The sequence below is a fragment of the Anolis sagrei genome, chromosome X (genome assembly GCF_037176765.1).
Source record: "Anolis sagrei isolate rAnoSag1 chromosome X, rAnoSag1.mat, whole genome shotgun sequence".
NCBI classification, from domain to species: Eukaryota; Metazoa; Chordata; class Lepidosauria; order Squamata; family Dactyloidae; genus Anolis; species Anolis sagrei.
This window is the reverse complement of record NC_090034.1, coordinates 25,977,112-25,995,707: the sequence shown is the minus strand read 5'-3', so window position 1 is coordinate 25,995,707 and position 18,596 is coordinate 25,977,112. Positions and strand designations below refer to the sequence as shown.

General features: G+C 43.6%; 2 protein-coding genes across 3 annotated transcripts in view; both read left to right on the top strand.

Annotated features, from left to right (window-relative positions):
• The window catches only part of KNOP1 (lysine rich nucleolar protein 1), a 268,616-nt gene that overhangs the window by 33,188 nt on the left and 216,832 nt on the right, over window positions 1-18,596 (top strand). The gene's annotated exons all lie outside the window — the stretch shown is intronic.
• Window positions 1-18,596, top strand: part of MSS51 (MSS51 mitochondrial translational activator) — a 30,837-nt gene that overhangs the window by 3,991 nt on the left and 8,250 nt on the right. For both annotated transcript variants that reach the window (XM_060786287.2, XM_067461030.1), the window contains exons 2-5: window positions 2,902-3,098; window positions 4,355-4,510; window positions 5,329-5,453; window positions 12,004-12,567. In XM_060786287.2, coding sequence (XP_060642270.2) covers window positions 2,923-3,098; window positions 4,355-4,510; window positions 5,329-5,453; window positions 12,004-12,567 — 1,021 coding nt within the window. In that variant the 5' untranslated portion in view covers window positions 2,902-2,922. The remainder of the gene's footprint in view (window positions 1-2,901; window positions 3,099-4,354; window positions 4,511-5,328; window positions 5,454-12,003; window positions 12,568-18,596) is intronic.

Here is an 18,596-nt window from a genome sequence, read left to right as displayed (position 1 = left end):
TCTTGTGCTTTTGCAGCACAGTAGGAAATGTTACGAAACTGAAATGCTAGCACCAGTAAAGCCACCTTCGGCATCAGGATTTGTGTTTTCTTCTATTTTTTTTCTGCCTCTGATGGTCAACTGCCTTGGGTCATGCCAGACCTCCTGCTGTCAACAGAGAGCCCTTGTAAAGCAGGCTGATAAACCACCGGCTGAAAGACACCCTATCAAATGGATATCAGTTGTGACTAGAACCTAGCTTTCCTGGCCGTTGGCCATTAAGACATGGCTTATTGGAGGGTTGATGGTATCATATTATGGGGTAATTTACGGCAGCAGGTGCAAGGGAAGGGGCGAAATGAGAAGAGGCAGGCCCTTAGCTCAAGGAGAATGCTTTCTCCAATAAGCTTGTCGGCTTCGTGAACATACTAGTGCGCGAAGCAATATAAAAGGAAGATGTGGGGTTGCAATTCACAATGAACCCAGTCATCTTCTGAAGTGTAAAGAGGTGTCATTTGACAGGAAGGTTAAGATGAGAATGTTGCATATACTCTATGGAATGGTAGAAACTTCCACGAACAGGTCCTAGATTGTATCACACCTGAACTCATGGACTAGTGCCTGGATCCAGGGAAGTCATGCTACCTCTATTCTGCCTTGGTCAGACCACACCTGGAATATTGTGTCCAATTCTGGGCACAACAATTTAAGGGAGATGTTGACAGGCTGGAATGTGTCCAGAGGAGAGCGACTAAAATGACCAAGGGTCTGCAGAACAAGGCCTATGAGGAGCGGCTTAGAGAGCTGGGCATGTTTACCCTGCAGAAGAGAAGGCTGAGAGTAAACACGCTGAGGGCCATGTATAAATATGTGAGGGGAAGTCATGGGGAGGAGGAAGCAAGCTTGTTTTCTGCTTCCCTGGAGACTAGGATGTGGAGCAATGGCTTCAAACTACAGGGAAGGAGATTCCACCTGAACATTTAGAAGAACTTCCTGACTGTGAGAGCTGTTCAGCAGTGGAACTCTCTGCCCCAGAGTGTGGTGGAGGCTCCTCCTTTGGAGGCTTTTAAACAGAAGCAGGTTGGCTACTTGTCGGGGGGTGCTTTGAATGCAATTTTCCTTCTTCTTGGCAGAATGAGGTTGGACTGGATGGTCCACGTGGTCTCTCCCAACTCTAAAATCCTGTGATTCTATGAAGAAAAAGATGCAATATCTAACCTATTAACAGTAGCAAGGAAATGGAGAAGGGAAATAAATATAAAAATTGAAGAGTGGTCTAAGGAATTATGGAAATAGGCAATAAACAATAAGTTGGCGTGCAAGTTAAAAGGGGAATATGGAAAAAATGATTTTAATGAAGTTTGGGGGGAAATTATTGAAAGAGGATTGAAAAAGAAGGGTGGAAAATTACCTCCACAAGAGGAAATGAAATTTTGGACAGAGAATACAAAAAGGAGTGGCTCAGGGGGCATGGTTTCTTTTTCGTATCAGGAGTGACTTGAGAAGCTGCAAGTCGCTTCTGGTGTGAGAGAATTGGCTGTCTTCAAGGACGTTACCTTGGGGATGCCTGGATGTTTTTATGTTTTACCATCCTTGAGAGAAACCTCCCACAAGGATGGTAAAACATCAAAACGTCCAGGCATCCTCTGGGCAATGTTCTTGCAGACGACCAATTCTCTCACACCAAAAGCGACTTGCAGTTTCTCAAGTCACTCCTGAAACAGAAAAAAAAGGGGGAGCAGGGCACGGAGGTGAATGAAATATATATAGAAGAGTGAAATTTACAGTAGATATAATGAGATGAATGGATGAGGGGGGGAAAGACTAAGCGCTTTGGATATTGTGTGTCTGCTGTATCATATATGTATTGACTTATTTTACCCCAATTTTTTTAAAAAGAAATGCTTGCCTTCTAGATGACCTGAAACCCATGAGTCGCCCTGGAAAGAGACACGGGATGTGACTCAGGGATTGATTGGCTTATTCCTTGTCATACTAGTAGCCTAACAGCTGATCTCTCACCTTTCTGAAATATATATCTTCGGTGAGGAGTGAGATATTTATATGTTATGAGAAGGACACCATGTCGCAGGCAACTTTACTCCTTGTGCAGTTGGAAATGTTTCCTATGTTTCATAATGGACCTTTTCAGATACAGATCGAGCATCCTTTAAATCAGATTTCCCAAACCCAAAATATTCCATAATTGTCCTTCTGTGTGGCTGGGATAGTGACTCCTTTGCTTTTCTGATATAATGCCATACAGAGAAGTTTCAAATGGCATTATAGGGTAAGTGTAGGCTCATAAAATGCAGTTTAACTGCATTGAACTGCGTTACATCTGCCCACACTGTCTATATGATGCCTTTTTGAAGCAGCTCTATATGGCAATGAATGAATGAAATAAATGGATGAATGAAACTTTATTTATACCCCGCTCTATCTCCCCAAGGGATCTCTGACTGAGCAGGATTTAATAGTAGATGTGGCCCTGGTTTTGTGCACAAAAGTATTAAAATATTGTATACACTTACCTTCAGGTTAGGTGCATATGAAACATCCATTTTTTTCATTTGGATGTGTGTTTTCCTTTTTAAATGTTTATGCAAATATTCCAAAATCCCACTCCCCTCAAATATTGACATTCAAAATACTTCTGGTCCAAAGCATTTCGGATAAAGGGCACTCAACTTGTATTTCTTTAGCATATGTTTCATGGAATAAGGCACAGATTGCTGTTTAGTTCTCAGAAAAGTTATTTTTTTAAAGGTTACAACTCTTAGAATTTGCTAGCCAATAGTTGGTGGGGGAATGGTGAGCATTTTAATTCATAAATGAGTTTCTCCATCTTTCCTGTTGCTATTTTGCCTTTGGAAGCAACAAAGCTGGAAAAGCAATATCCTCATTTACTTTGGATTGCAGATACTCCAACCTCTGTTGAAGATGGCGCAGAGAAGTAAGAAAGCGCCTTCCAAAACCCGCAAGTCCATGCTGGAAACCCCAGTGGTCACGGGCCCCCATATGGACTCACTGGGCTTTGTGGCCATGGAGAAAAACGTCCCCGGCTTGTCACATGTCATCCTCCAAAAGCTCAACATGAAGAGCTATGGGGACTACAGGTTAGTTGGGCCAGAGAACAAGGCGAAGGAGGAGGAGGCGGTGAAGGGTTTTATATTTGCTGCCATTGTTACATTTTATTGAATTTTTAACTAATAGGGTTTTATGGTGTTTATATTATTTGTTATTGCTATTGTGCTATTGTCTATGCTCTTATTGTATTTTGTATGTTGCACTATTGAGTGTTTTTGTGAGCTGCCCATAAAGATTTAATATGATTTTATTATCTATCTTCTATCTATCTTCTCTGCCTGCCTATCTATATACCTATCTGCTTATCTATCTTCTATCTATCTATCTATCTATCTATCTATCTATCTATCTGCCTCTCTGTCTGTGTGTCTGCCTGCCTATCTACCTATCTGCTTATCTATTGCTCGCTCTCTCTCTGCCTATCTGCCAGCCTATCTATCTATCTATCTATCTATCTATCTATCTAATCTGCCTTTCTGCCTCTCTGCCTATCTGCCTCTTCTTATCTATCTGTGTCTGTCTGCCTGTCTGCCTTCCTGTCTGTCTGTTGGTCTATCTATCTATCGGTCTATCTGCTTATCTATCTCTATCTATTTATCTAACTAAGTATGAGTGTTTGTTTGTTTATTAGTAGGCTGTTGCTAGGTGAAGTGGTCCCCTATCATATCACTGGATTGGCTGTTGCGGGGTGAAGTGGCTCTCTGTGATATCACTGGGAAAGAAAGTTGCTGTGAATAGGAGGGGAAGGGAAGAAGTAAGGAAGGGAAGAGCCGCCGAGAGAGCCATTTTGCCCTGGAGACATTTTGAGTGAGGTCCTCTCAGAGATGGAGATGAGAGAAAGGGCAGAAAGAGAAAAAAAGAAGGGAAATAAAGGGAAGGAAGGAAGAAAAAGAAAGAGGAAAAAAGGTAACACGTTTGATGTGTTAAAAGCATTGTTTGATCAAAACATCTTCCTCTCACACACAGGTATATTTATTTTGCTTAGGGCGTGTTACACTGTAGAATTGATGTATTTTGGCACCATTTTAACTGTGTTGTCTCAATGCTATGGAATCCTGGGATTTGTAGTTTGGTAAAGCACAGCAATCTTAGGCCAAAGGGGTTGTAAAACTACTACTCTCAGAATTCCATAGCAATGAGTCATGAGTGATATCAAGTTGCACTAAATCTACAGTGTAAATGCGCCCTGAAGTGCACGTTCTGCTCATAGATGGTGGCAGAAATGCAAACTCTGAAAACTCCCTTTAGAAAAATTGCTATACTTTTGTCTTCTGCCTCCTAACAGAACTGCTATGGAGAGCCAGAGAATGAGTGCAAATTTTGGCATCCGATCTTATTTTGAAATGTTCCAGAAAATGGAAGACACATTCAAGTTCTGCGTTGAGTGCAAGAAACTTCCCGAATCTCTTCCTGATCCCAAAAGCCTGCGACGGTGCAAAAGGTAAAAGCTGTTCCTGTCATTATTTAACTGGAGTTATTATTCAGGGCGTATTAATTATATTATTATTATCCTGGCACTTAAGACCTGGCTTTTTACTGGAGCATTTGACTCATGTTAATTTTAATATTTGTATGTATGTGTTTTATCCTGTGTAATTTCTGCAGTGTAAATCGCCTGGAGCATCTCGGATGGAGGGCGATTAATAAGTAATTAAAGATGAGATGAGATGAGATATTATTACTAGTCATAATAATAATATGGTAGAATTAATACAGTTCAACAGCACTTTATCCTCCAAGGCTCAGAGTCCATGGATATTGTAGAATTAATGAGAATTGTAGTTTGGTGAGGCACCAGCACCCTTTTGGAGAGGAGGCTGAAGAACTTCTTGTGTTTGAAAAACGATTCCTAGCATCAGGACTGGTAGGTGATGTAATAATGATAATGATAATAATGATAACGATTATTATTATTGTCGTTTTTACTTATCCTTGCCACTTGATGGACATGCTGAATGGAGTGCTCAGCAATGAAAGTTGTCTTTCTTTGCAGATTTGGAAACTAATTTATTATTATTATTATTATTATTATTATTATTATTGCAACTTCTGATGGGGTGCTCAGTAATGAAAGCCACCTTACTTTGCAAAGTTGGAAACTAAAGTATTAATAATAATGATAATTTATTTATTACCTGCCTCTCTTTGCAACTTGATGGACATGTCCTATAGGGCGCTCAGTGATGAAACTGCCTTTCTTTGCTGATTTGGAAGCCAATTTCTTATTGGGGTCTGAGTCTTTTTCCCTTCTGCTTCCAGGTGCCAGAACGTCTACTACTGCAGCTCCGAGTGCCAGCGGGCCAACTGGCCAGTTCATAAGAAAGTCTGCAAGAAGCTGAAACTGGCAGCCCTGGACCGGCTGATGGAATGGCTCGTATTTACAGGTCAGTCTCAGAATGGGAAAGGCAGTACAGTCATCCCTCTGCACTTGTGGTTTTGACTCTGGTGGGTGTGATTATGCATTGATACGATTAAAAATGTTCTCTGTAGGAATCTTTCATTCTACCCATGTGACTCTATAGCAGGCTTGGGCCATCTTGGACCCTCCAGGTGTTTTGGACTTCTACTCCCACAATTCCTAACAACCTGCCAGCTGCTAGGAATTGTGGGAGTTGAAGCCCAAAACACCTGGAGGGCCCAAGTTGGCCGAGGCCTGCTATAATCCATTTTCTCAAGCCCTGCTGAAGGACTTAGCCATTCCTAGAGAGAACAAAACCCCTCTTTGGGAAATTCTAGATCCTCCAGAGCGATTCTGAGTTTAACTGGAAGAGGTAGAAATTCCCAGAAATAAGATGATGATGTATTGTCGAAGGCTTTCATGGTTGGAATTACTGGGTTGTTGTAGATTTTTCGGGCTGTATGGCCATGTTCTAGAAGCATTCTCTCCTGACATTTTGCCTGCATCTATAGCAGGCATCCTCAGAGGTTGTGAGGTTATGATGATGATGATGATGATGATGATGGATAATGTATTTATTTCTATCTCACTTCACTTCTCTAAAAAGGGATCCAATACAGCGAACACTAAAAGCAATACAATACGTAATTTAATTTTTAAAAAAAATACAGACTTTAAAATAGGATTAAACATCAAAACTATTAAAAAGAAACCGTTACAACCATTGAAAACCTCTTAGGTAAGATAAGAATTGCAATATCGTGGGTTTTTTTTACTTTTTTTTCAGGGGTTCTGTACCCCTGAATCCAGTGAATGTGGAGGGCTGACTGTATGTATCACTATCTCTGCCTATGCCTATGACTAGCTCTATCTCTATCTTTATGTCTCTATCTCTATATCTAGTATCTGCATGTTTATGATTATCTCTATTTCTATATCTATATCTATCTCTATGTCTCTCTCTATGTCTGTCTCTAAGTCTATGTTTCTATGCCTATATCTCTATATCTGTCTATGGCAATGTCTCTATGTCTGTGTTTATGTCTATCTCTATGTCTGTCTCTATTTCTGTATCTGTCTCTTTGCCTATATCTATGACTATCTCTGTTTCCAGATCTATGTCTATCTCTATGTCGCTATATCTGACTCTATGCCTCTATGTCTATCCCTATGTCTGTATCTCTATGTCTATGTCTCTATCTCTGTATCTCTATGTCTGTGTCTATGTCTATGTCTATCTCTATGTCTATGTCTCTATGCTAATGTCTATGCCTGTGACCATCTCTATGTCTATCTCTAGCTCTATGTCTATCTCTATTTCTATATCTATGCCTATGTCTCTATCACTATATCTCTACGTCTATCTCTATCTGTATCTATCTCCATGTTATTGGAAGTAAATGGGAAGGAAACTTCCTCTGTCGTCCCTGTGCCCCCCCCCCCCCCCCCAATTCTCCAACTGTCCCTATTTGGCAAGGACTATCCCAATTTTCTGCAATACTCCATTATTTAACTGTTTTTATTAGTGCAAACCATTTTTTTATCAACGACTTAAATCAAGAAATAGTTTTCTAAGATCTACAGAGACACTCGCTGGAACACCCCAGCAAGCAAGAGTCCAAAAGTGGCAGGCTCAAACCCAGAACCTCAATCAATGGCTGGTACCAAATGAGAGACTCCCCCCTGGGCACACAGAAGACTGGGCGACTTGGAAGGCGCTGAACAGACTGCGCTCTGTCACCACGAGATGCAGAGCCAACCTTAAGAAATGGGGCTACAAAGTGGAATCCACGACATGCGAGTGTGGAGAAGAGCAAACCACAGACCACCTACTGTAATGCAACCTGAGCCCTGCCACATGCACAATGGAGGACCTTCTTGCGGCAACACCAGAGGCACTCCAAGTGGCCAGATACTGGTCAAAGGACATTTAATCAACTGCCAAGCTTGCAAACTTTGTGTTTTGTCTGTCTGTTTGTTTGTTTGTTTTGTTAAAAATGTAATACAACTGTCTGGTTGCTCCTGACAGGATAAATAAATCAGTGCAAATGTGCATTGAATTGGACTCAGCACAGGAAGAGAAGCGAGTTGAGTCTTGCTTTCCCCAGTAGATTCAATTAAAAGCAAACGGCCTCAGCGATCTCTACCTTTTACATCTACTGAATTGGACATGGCTCTCAACAAATGTAAGAATGGCAAAGCAGCTGGCTTGGATGATCTACGGATGGAACAAATCAAGAACTTTGGTCCAAAAGCAAGGCGCTGGCTGCTGGAGCTGATGAACAACTGCACTGCATCCTGTCAGATCCCCAAAATCTGGAGGAAAGCAAGAGTCATCGCCATCTTGAAGCCAGGCAAAGACCGTAATAACCCAAAAAGCTACAGACCAATCTCCCTGTTGTGCCACCTCTACAAAGTTCTGGAGAGACTTATTTTGCATAGAATTATGGAAAATATAGACCCCTGTTTGATCCCACAGCAAGCTGGCTTCAGAAAAGGCAAAAGCTGCACATCGCAAGTGCTGAACCTGACTCAGCACATAGAAGATGGCTTTGAAAGGCAGCAGATCACAGGAGCTGTCTTCATAGACTTGTCAGCAGCCTATGATACTGTGAACCACCGCCTTCTCCTGAGAAAAATGTATAATATCACAAAGGACTACCACCTCACCCGCCTCATAGGAAACCTGCTACAAAACAGGAGCTTTTTTGTTGAGTTCCAGGGCCAGAGAAGCAGATGGCGGAAACAGAAGAATGGCCTGCCTCAGGGGAGCGTGCTTGCTCCATCCATGTTCAACATCTACACAAATGACCAGCCACTGCCAGAAGGGACAGAGAGTTTCATCTATGCTGATGATCGTGCCATTACTGCTCAAGCAGGGAGCTTTGAGATGGTAGAACAGAAGCTCTCCGAAGCTCTAGGCGCTCTTACTGCCTATTACAGGGAAAACCATCTGATCCCTAACCCATCTAAAACACAGACATGCGCCTTTCACCTTAAGAACAGACAAGCATCCCGAGCTCTGAGGATTACCTGGGAAGGAATCCCACTGGAGCATTGCAGCACACCCAAATACCTGGGAGTCACTTTGGACCGTGCTCTGACCTACAAGAAGCACTGCCTGAACACCAAACAAAAAGTGGGCGCTAGAAACAACATCATACGAAAGCTGACTGGCACAACCTGGGGATCACAACCAGACACAGTGAAGACATCTGCCCTTGCGCTATGCTACTCTGCTGCTGAGTATGCATGCCCAGTGTGGAACACATCTCACCACACTAAAACAGTAGATGTGGCTCTTAATGAGACATGCCGCATTATCACAGGGTGTCTGCGACCCACACCACTGGAGAAATTACACTGCTTAGCCGGTATTGCACCACCTGACATCCGCCGGGAAGTAGCAGCCAATAGTGAAAGGACCAAGGCAGAGACATCTCCAGCTCATCCCCTGTTTGGGTATCAGCCAGCACGTCAACGACTTAAATCAAGACATAGTTTTCTTAGATCTACAGAGACACTCGCTGGAACACCCCAGCAAGCGAGAGTCCAAAAGTGGCAGGCCCAAACCCAGCACCTCAATTCATGGCTGATACCAGATGAGAGACTCCCCCCTGGGCACTCAGAAGACTGGGCGACTTGGAAGGCGCTGAACAGATTGCGCTCTGGCACCACGAGATGCAGAGCCAATCTTAAGAAATGGGGCTACAGGGTGGAATCCTCGGCATGCGAGTGCGGAGAAGAACAAACCACTGACCACCTGCTGCAATGCACCCTGAGCCCTGCCACATGCACGATGGAGGACCTTCTTGCGGCAACCCCAGAGGCACTCCAAGTGGCCAGATACTGGTCAAAGGACATTTAACCAAATACCAAACTTGCAAAATCTGTATGGTTTTTTTTTTCTTTCTTTCTTTCTTCTTTTTCCTTTTCTTTTTAATCTCTGTGTTTGTTTTGCTCTGTTAGAATTGTAATACAATGGTTGCTGATGACACGATAAATAAAAATAGCGATCTCTCCTATCCGCCTTGACCATGATTTGGCCACAGATATCCATGTTTTCACCTTTGAAATGTTGGAAATGAGTGTGCCAATCCAACCAGGATGATGGTTTGTCCAGTGATCAGCTGCCTCCTACTAAGCTTTGTATCTGAGCTCCCATATAGGACTAAATCTTTCATCATTACTTGGCAGAATATCATCGCAGGCTGTTGGAAAAGAAATAATCTGCACAAGAGCTCTTTGTAGCAGTTCTAGCCTTGAAGTGCCGAGGACAACCTGAAGTTGCATCCCAAAGTGCTTGTTTGCCTTCACATTTTGGAGAACTTTATTCACATTGTGGACTGACTGCCGCTTTTGTGTTCTCTATCGAAACAATTTCCAGTGCATTTTCCCCTCTGGTTGACAGTCTGCAATGTCCTTGAGCACCTGGCGTTTCTTGGATGCCTGCGGTTCGTTGCCATGTTTATGCTTTTGCATTCAGTGCCTTCAAGTATGGTTGTCATGTTGTGAATAAAAACGTGCATCATTTATGAGAAAGTATAGGCATTGATCTATGCGGAACCAACGTGCCCAACCGGCTGCATTGACTTGCTGTGCTCAGCTAGGACTGACTGTACCCATTCGTCACAGTGACACGTCCTCTCATCCTATAGAAATACGGAACCTTCTAAAGGTCTTTGTTCTTGTGGCTTGGTTTCTATCAAAATACCAACCATTCTTTGTTTAGATGCCCCAAGATGCAGATGAAATACAAGAATTCCTTTTTTTCACAGTTTTCTCTATTATTATTATTATTAATATCATTTTTACCTTGCCTTTCTCCTCATGGGTGAGGACTCAAGGTGGCTAACAATCCCACACTAGACAAGTTTAAAAATTGCAATGCAAAAGTTTTTTAAAAAAAACAATTCAATAGTAACAGTGTTACTAGGCCGTTAAATGCTAATCAAGGTGGCCAATTGCAACATTCACACCTACCTCAAGCAGACTAGACTTCTTTCTCCCACCCTGTACATTCCACAGATATATAAACCCAATTTTCCTAGTTTCCAAAAGATCTCACAACCTCTGAGGATGCCTGCCATAGTTTCAGGTAAAATGTCAGGAGAGAATGCTTCTGGAAAATGGCCATATGCCCCGGAAAATTCACAGCAACCCAGTGATTCAGTCATGAAAGCCTTTGAGAATACATAGTAACAGTGTAGTAAAAACAATTAAAATACAATAAATCCGCTTAAAATGGCTTTTAAAACTCACAGCCCCCCCCCCCCCCCGCAATCCCACCCAACCTCCCCAAAGCCTACCTCTTATCTTCTGTGGAAAGAGAGATATAAAATTCCCATCTCCCCTGAACAACTCTGATGCATTCTTTTGCAAGACAGTTGCATGTTTTATTCTTGAGATTCATAATTTTTTATTGTTTTTATTTTATTATCTGTGATTTTCTCTTGTTTTGCACATCTGTGCCATGGTTTTTTATTAGTGTACCAGCTTGGGTATCCGGCAATACCTGAGTTATTTGAAAAAGGCATTGTTTGTTTTTGGATGTAAGGTATATCAGTTAGATAATTTCTAATGGTATTTATTAGAAAAAGTGAGTCTTTGCTTTTGCTTTGCTCCCATTAGAAAATGCATAAGGATGTGGGCGAACTACAAAAAATAGTAGGTCAATCACCCCAAACCCCGTCAGTATTCAAAGTTAGCCATGTTCGGTCTGTGTGCCAAGTTTGGTCCAGATCCGTCACTGGCTGGGTTCAGTGTTTTCTGAATATGGGTGAACTATAACTCCTAGAATGCAAGATCAATCACCCCATAACCCCACCTGTTTTCAAAGTTGGCCATGTTGGGTCTGTCTGCCAAGTTTGGTCCAGATCCGTCATCTGTTGGGTTCTGTGTTCTCCTAATAGGGTGAACTATAACTCCCAGTATACAAGGTCAATCATCCCATAACCCTGCTTGTTTTCAAAGTGGGCTATGTTGAGTCTGCATGCCAAGTTTGGTCCAGATTCATCGTTGGTGGGATCCAGAATCTCTCTGAATGCAGGGTGAACTACAACTTCCACCTGGGTGGGTCAGTCTCCCCCAAACCCCTCCAGTATGTTCTGTTGGTCATGGGGGGAGGGGTTCTGTGTGCCAAGTTTAGTCCAGGTCCATCATTGGTGGTGGTCTATGAAAGTCAGAGCTGAAGCGGTTGAATGTACTGCAAACCCCCAAATGAAAGCATTCACGTGGGTGGTGGGCAGTATGGTGTTTGTGGAGGACAGTGGTAGGGCTCTTGTACATGTTCAGAGCACTCACTCTAACCTGCATTGTCATTGGAAGGAGGGCCATTGGTGACTTCTGGGCGGTGGAAGTTATAGCTGTTTGTGGAAGTGGGCACGCCAGCCACATACACACATATATGCTTTAATGTTTATTATGTAGAATAGGTTATGTAGAATAGATATAGATGCCAACAAAGGCTGCTGTTGTTGTTTTTGCTATGTCATAACGCTACAGAGTCTTTTCTCCTCCTCCTCCTCTCCTTGTAGGCGACATCCCGTTCCCCACTGCCGCATGGACACAACGCATGCAAGACGTGAAAGGCTGGCCAGACTGGTTCCTCATGCAGGGAGACCTGGAGGAAAAGTTGCGTACAATCCTCGCCGGGCGGCACATGAACATCCTGTGGGCCAATGCGGGGAAGCCGAAGCCCGATGACGCAGAGCTGGTGGAGTCGGTCAAGAGAGTGACTACGGACTTTGTATCTCGGCCGGCCAGCATTGGTCTGGGGCTGCATGCATTTGGTCTCGATCCTTATGCCAAGCCCATCACGGTGCATGTGGTCGGGGCTTCCCATGTCGAGACCCTCAACGCTCGCGTGACGGATTATGATGAACTCTCCCGCCTGTTCCCAGCACACCAAGGTGTGGAGGTAGTGATGGTGGGTGCAGATGTTGTGGACGGGTCCATCATGAGGCCTCCGCTGGCAGCCTTTGGGCCCCGGGGAAGAGTCTATCTCAGCAGCTACAAAGGGCTGTATCACGACTTCTGGGAATCGCAAGTGGAGACTCAGCAGGCGGCTCGCCCTGACCTGGTGGTAGGCTTCCATCCTGGTAAGTGGCTCCATCACTCCCTTAATATTTATATATATATGAGGCCCTCCACTTTCATGATGGTTCAAGGAGCAGGATCCCATGGAAGTGGGAAAGCTACAATAAACATAACACAAGTTCTTTTTCTTGGAGAGAACATTCTCTGGATAGATACTCTGCTGGCCATTGACTATATAATTACAGTGTAGGACCTGCAAATGTTTAGAAAATGGCAAATCCCAGACATTCTCCTTCCTCTTCAGCCCTCTCTCTAGCTGTTAGGAATTGTGGGATCTGAAGTCCAAAACATCTGGAGGGAGGGCCAAAGTTGGCTCATGCTTGCAATAAGGAATGTTTAAACATGGCGTAATTGCGCAATTGCATAATTGCGCATTTGCATAATCCCACAACAAGTTGCAAGATAAAGTCCTCATTGTGGGAGCTGAAGTCCAAAACATCTGGAGGGAGTTGGCCCATGCCTGGTATATACCCCTAAGAGGCTTATAATTCTGTAACGCTTTTATTTTGATTCCCTCCCCCCAAACCATGTATACATTCTTATCAGGATTCCAGATTCCAATCTGAGAAATGTCACAACCACTTCGCTCCTCTCCTGACAAGAATACAACAGCAGAAATAACAGTTACCTTCTCACATGAAAATAGTTGCCAAAGGTAATTGACTAACTCTGCCAAAAGAAAACCAGACTAGAGAAGGGAGACTCTTCCGTGCCAAGGACTGTCCTCTTCATCTAGACTAAAAAGTCACCTTGAGATGGTCCAAATCTTGAGATGGTGTAAATAAGGAAGGGAAAAGAGTGCTGTTGGAAAAGGACAGGCTTCTATTCCCCGCTCCCAGTACCGGATACCTGAGACGGTTCCCTCATATGCTTAATGGTAGGGTTGGCACTTGTGCTCCTCCTTCAAGCTGCCCTCTTTCCATTCATGGGCCATGCCACATCCCACCTGCCCATGCTGGGTTTCCAGTGACTGGCAGAAAGAGTTGCCTCTTTGGCCTCAGGCGTGTGGCATCGCAACATCCGATGAGCTGCAATGGCTAGCCAGGCTTTCGGAAAGGAAGCTCACAGAGGGAGAGGCACATTCTGGCAGCAACCTGACCTTGAGTTGTTGAAGGCTTTCATGGCCGGAATTACTGGGTTACTGTGTGTTATTTGGGCTGTATGGCCATGATCCAGTAGCATTCTCTCCTGACGTTTTGCCTGCATCTGTGGCTAATGGCATCTTTGAGGTTTTGTTGCTAGTGAGGCAAGTGGGGTGTACACATATGTGAAATATCCAGGATGGGAGAAAGAACCTTTGTCTGTTTGGAGCAAGTGTGAATGTTCCCTTGCAAGTTTGATTAGCATTGAGTAGCCTTGCAGCTGCAGAGTCAATCAGTGAGGGTATCTACATAGAGGTAGCTTGTGCCTGAAGGCATATTCTGTTTGGGAGGTGTTGACTAGAATCTGGAATTCCCCTGTTCCTGAGTGTTGTTCTTTATTTACTGTCTTGATTCTGGAGTTTTTGAATACTGGTAACCAGATTTTGTTCATTTTCATGGTTTCCTCTTTTCTGTTAAAATTGTCCACATGCTTGTGGGTTTCAGTGGCATTCACACTTGCTTCAAACAGACAAGGGTTCTTTCTCCCACCCTGGACATTTCAGATATATGAGCGTTATCTGGAAAGTAAGGTTACAAGGCATGTAGGTCTCATGGGGAATTTTCGTGGGGGGAATTAATATCACTACCATGTAGCGGGAAGCCAGCGGAAGCGAATGAGCAATGCCAGTCATTAGTAGCTCATCGACTGGCGCTGTGGTAAAGGTTAGAGATGAGCGTCCTCATTCTGCTTCTCTCCAAGTGTGGAGTACGTGCTGTGATATGCTATCTAAATGATAAGGACATGAACACAGCTGCAATTCATTGCAAAATCGTTTCAGTTTCTGGAGAGGACATAATGTCAAGACAGCATGTGGCAAAATTGATACAGAATATATTGTGAGACAATGAAGAAACTGCACAGAGCCATCCAAAACAAACATCATGGGATGCTGATGGTGGGAGTCTGCCTCCTTCATGACAATGCTCATCTGCACACCGCTCATGCAACACAAGAGTTGTTGTCTTCATTTGGTTAGCATTAAAAATTCATCCCATGAATGACAAAATGTATTGAACTGAATGGTGATTATGTGAAAAAATAATGTAATACCTGTGCTACAATCCATGTAAGTTTTGTTAAAATATATTCATTCTTTGCATTTTTTAAAAAATCTTGTAACTTTACTTTCTGGATAACCCTCGTATATACACCCCACTGGCTTCACTAGCAACAGAACCCCTAACCACTAGCCACACATTCAGGCAAAATGTCAGGAGAGATTGCTACTGGAACATGGCGATACAGACAGAAAAACTCGTAAAAACCCAACCTGACCTTTCTTGCAAGAAGGAACAGACAAAATAATGTAACTCAATCCCGGAGGAACCAGCAGCATTACAGATGATCCTTGAGGAGGACGGATAGATGCATTCAGTTTGGAAGATAGTTGGCTTGGCTTTGGCTCAGGTTGGGCACGGATTCCCCTGTTTTGCCTGAAAAGTTTGAAGGTGTCATCTTGATTGCTGATGTTACTATCTGACTTTTGGAGACCGAAAAGGCCCATGCAGTCACAGCAAATACTAGTTCTGTTGTTCAAGCAGCCAAATTTTTGTAGCCGGACTTGTCTGGAGTGGTCTATTCAGTATGATAGAATACATTTAGGTCTGGAGGGAAAGGAGAGGAAAGGACTTTGGGAAATGCTGTTTATAGAGAAGTGCTCTTCAGATCTGCACTAAATGTGTCTCTGAGCTCTTCAAAGTGGAATGCATTGAATGGCTGCAGAGAGATCCAAGTATTTTATCTATAGGAGAGTGATGACAAGCAAGCAGGCCAGCTCCACATGTTTGAGCTTCAGCAGCTGCCCAAACTGTCTCCTCTTCTCCTTTCCAGTGAGGACGGCATCCAGTAGCTGCTAGTAGTTTCCATGTTAGGGGAGTGAATCTGCCCTAAGTTTTGTTCCAAACTGTTGTCCTTCATTTACAGTTGGCTCTTCACTGTAGCATTTTTTATTTTAGTGGTCTGATTATTCGAATATGTCATGAAATATCATGTATGATTTGAATGGAATTGTACATAAGATGTATGGTTGGGGTCTATATAGTCTAGAGATGCCATCCTAAGATGAGGCCTGGAAAACTACAAGAAGGAGGTGAAGAATCTGTAGACTGTAATTAAAAGTTGCTGATGAGAACAGTTGGCATTGATGACTTTATTAGCTGTTGGTGGGAAAACATGGTGTTTACATTATCAGAGACAATGGCTCTTTCAGTTAAGGAATTGTTTATAAGGTTCCTTACGTTAAGAAGGAAGTCAACACAAGGTTCTTTACATTTACCAACACCGATTAAGGAGAATCAGCATCTGCCAAGAACTGAGATAAAGCCAGAATGTTTCAGGCTGAAGAAACATCTGTCATTCATTTACAACTTTGGAACAACATCAGCAAGAAATATTGTTATATAAGCGACCTTATTACAATTCCATAATTGTGTCAGACCAGAGGAGTCTGGCTCACCCACTACTCTGCTCCATGGGAAGAAGAGAGATGATGTATTTGGAAGTGGCAGATCTGCAATGGAATGCAGTCTCGTCATTGCTCCTTTTCTTACAGGAAGAGAAAGGAGTGTGATTTTGGAGTCATGATACGTTTGCACGGGTTCAGTTTCTGCTGTAAGGAAAACAGATCTGATTCTTGGCATTGTTTTTAGGGAAAGAGGATGCGTTTTGGTGTTCAAGCCCGGGTTGGGAGGAGCTCCCAATCTTCAGTCCATAAAATCATAGAATCATAGAATCAAAGAGTTGGAAGAGAGACCTCATGGGCCATCCAGTCCAACCCCCTGCCAAGAAGCAGGAATATTGCATTCAAATCACCCCTGACAGATGGCCATCCAGCCTCTGTTTAAAAGCTTCCAAAGAAGGAGCCTCCACCACACTCCGGGGCAGAGAGTTCCACTGCTGAACGGCTCTCAGCATTGTCCTTGGCATTGTTCTTAGGGAAAGAGGATGCGTTTTGATGTTCAAGCCTGGGTTGGGAGGAGCTCCCAACTGTCAGTCCAGCTTCTGCTCACCTAGCAGTTTGAAAACAATAATGTGAGTAGATAAATAAGGACCACTTTGGCGGGGAGGTAATAAAAGGCACTCATGTATTTGATTGGGAGAATGTCTAAAGACCACAAAGCATCTCAGCATGGAAGATGGAGTGACAGCACCTCCCTCCCCCTCATGGCTGGAGTCAAGCACAGCCTTCAGCTGCCGAAGATGGAAAAATATGGGAAGCCTTTACCTCTGTTTATGTACTGTCTGTCTCTGTTAATTGTATAATGGCATTGAATGTTTGCCGTATATGTGTACTCTAATCTGCTCAGAGTCCCCTCGGGGAGATAGGCAGAATATAAATAAAGTATATTATTATGTCGGGCTGTTTCTCTCTCATGGGCTCAGACTCGGCTGCTGGGAGGCCAACCCCCTCCTCCTCATCATCTTCCTCTTGGCCCATGGTCCTGACACTTCCACCATCACCATTAACAGAACATCTTTGTTTACTTTGAGGCAGGGGAGCATGCAGACCTCTGTGATCTAGAGCTGGAATTTAGGGGTCTTTGCCAGGAGGCAGAGACCAATTAGACTCATCAAAGAGTTATTTTTCCCTGGTGAGACAAAGAAGCACCCAATATTTTTCCCTGATCTTCCCAATGAAAGGTCTCACCAAGTTGAAGAAAAGCCATCGAGGTTTATTAGCGATTCAGCTGAAAAGGATGCAGAGCTGCAATCATTCGCCAGCAGAGCATGAGGAGAATACACCAATACAGTCATATTTATAGTAGATTCAAAGTTGCAGAGTTCAAACTTCCCGCCCCGGCCTCCCTGCCACCCTCCACCGTAATTGGACGATGGGCAAACAGCTGGGAGGCGGCCTTCCCACCCCCGGCGCCTCTGGACCAATCAGGAAGCTCCAGAGGTCTGTAGGATCCAATGGGGAGACCTCTGCCAATCAGGAGAGAGGGAGGTGGGACTATAGCACACAAAGGAATCTGTGAATGAGTCCTTAAAAAAAGGAAATGTCATGTGGCCTGTGAGACAAAAAGCTCAAGCAGGGCTGACCTATTGTGTTTTGAGTGTTGTGAATCAACATTTGTAAAAATATCCAGATCCTTCCTGGCTGTGAGACAGGAGAACAATGAGGGCAGCCTGGGGTGCATGTTATCAATGGAAGACAAACAGAAACAGAGGGGGAGATTTTCCCTTATCTTACTTGAAGAGTGACAAGAACTTTGCCAAACAATTCTTACTCTAATGGGCCATCGCCGAAGTTAGAAATAAGAATCCTTTCCTATTATCCATGCAAGAGTGTCTTTGGTTGGGGGGTTTCCTGTAATCGCTAATAGCTTTTGTTCCTGAAGGCCAGGTGATCCCCTTACATATTTCTTTAGGGGGAGAATGGGGCAAAGGGTCAGGCTAGGGTCAGGAACACAAGGAAACATAGAAATCATATAGAGATTATACACAGGGGAATGATATGCAGGTACCTTCCCATCCAGGTCCCCAGAGAGGAATTCATAATAACAATAATAAAATTCATGACACGACATGAATTCATAAGTTGTCTTGAAGAAAGTTCATGGGTAGAGAGTGAGTCCTTGAAGAGAGTGAAGTCCAGAATAGGGGCAGAAACCAATAAGTCATGCAAAAGAATCCATGGAGTTCCACTGAGCCAAAAGATGAAGTTCTGCAGAGCTGAGAACGAAGCGGGTCCTTGGTCCTTGGGGAAACTACAGCTCTCGAGAGAGGCAGAGACCCCAAGGTCTAGCCATTCCCGAAATCTCATGGGGTCCTCATTGTTGTTAGTGTCTTGGCAAATTGACCAAGACTTAACCCCTATTGTGCAGTCTGGTACCCTTGTCCTTTGTAGAACTATAAGTTAGCATCCCTTGGGGGGGGGGGGCATGCT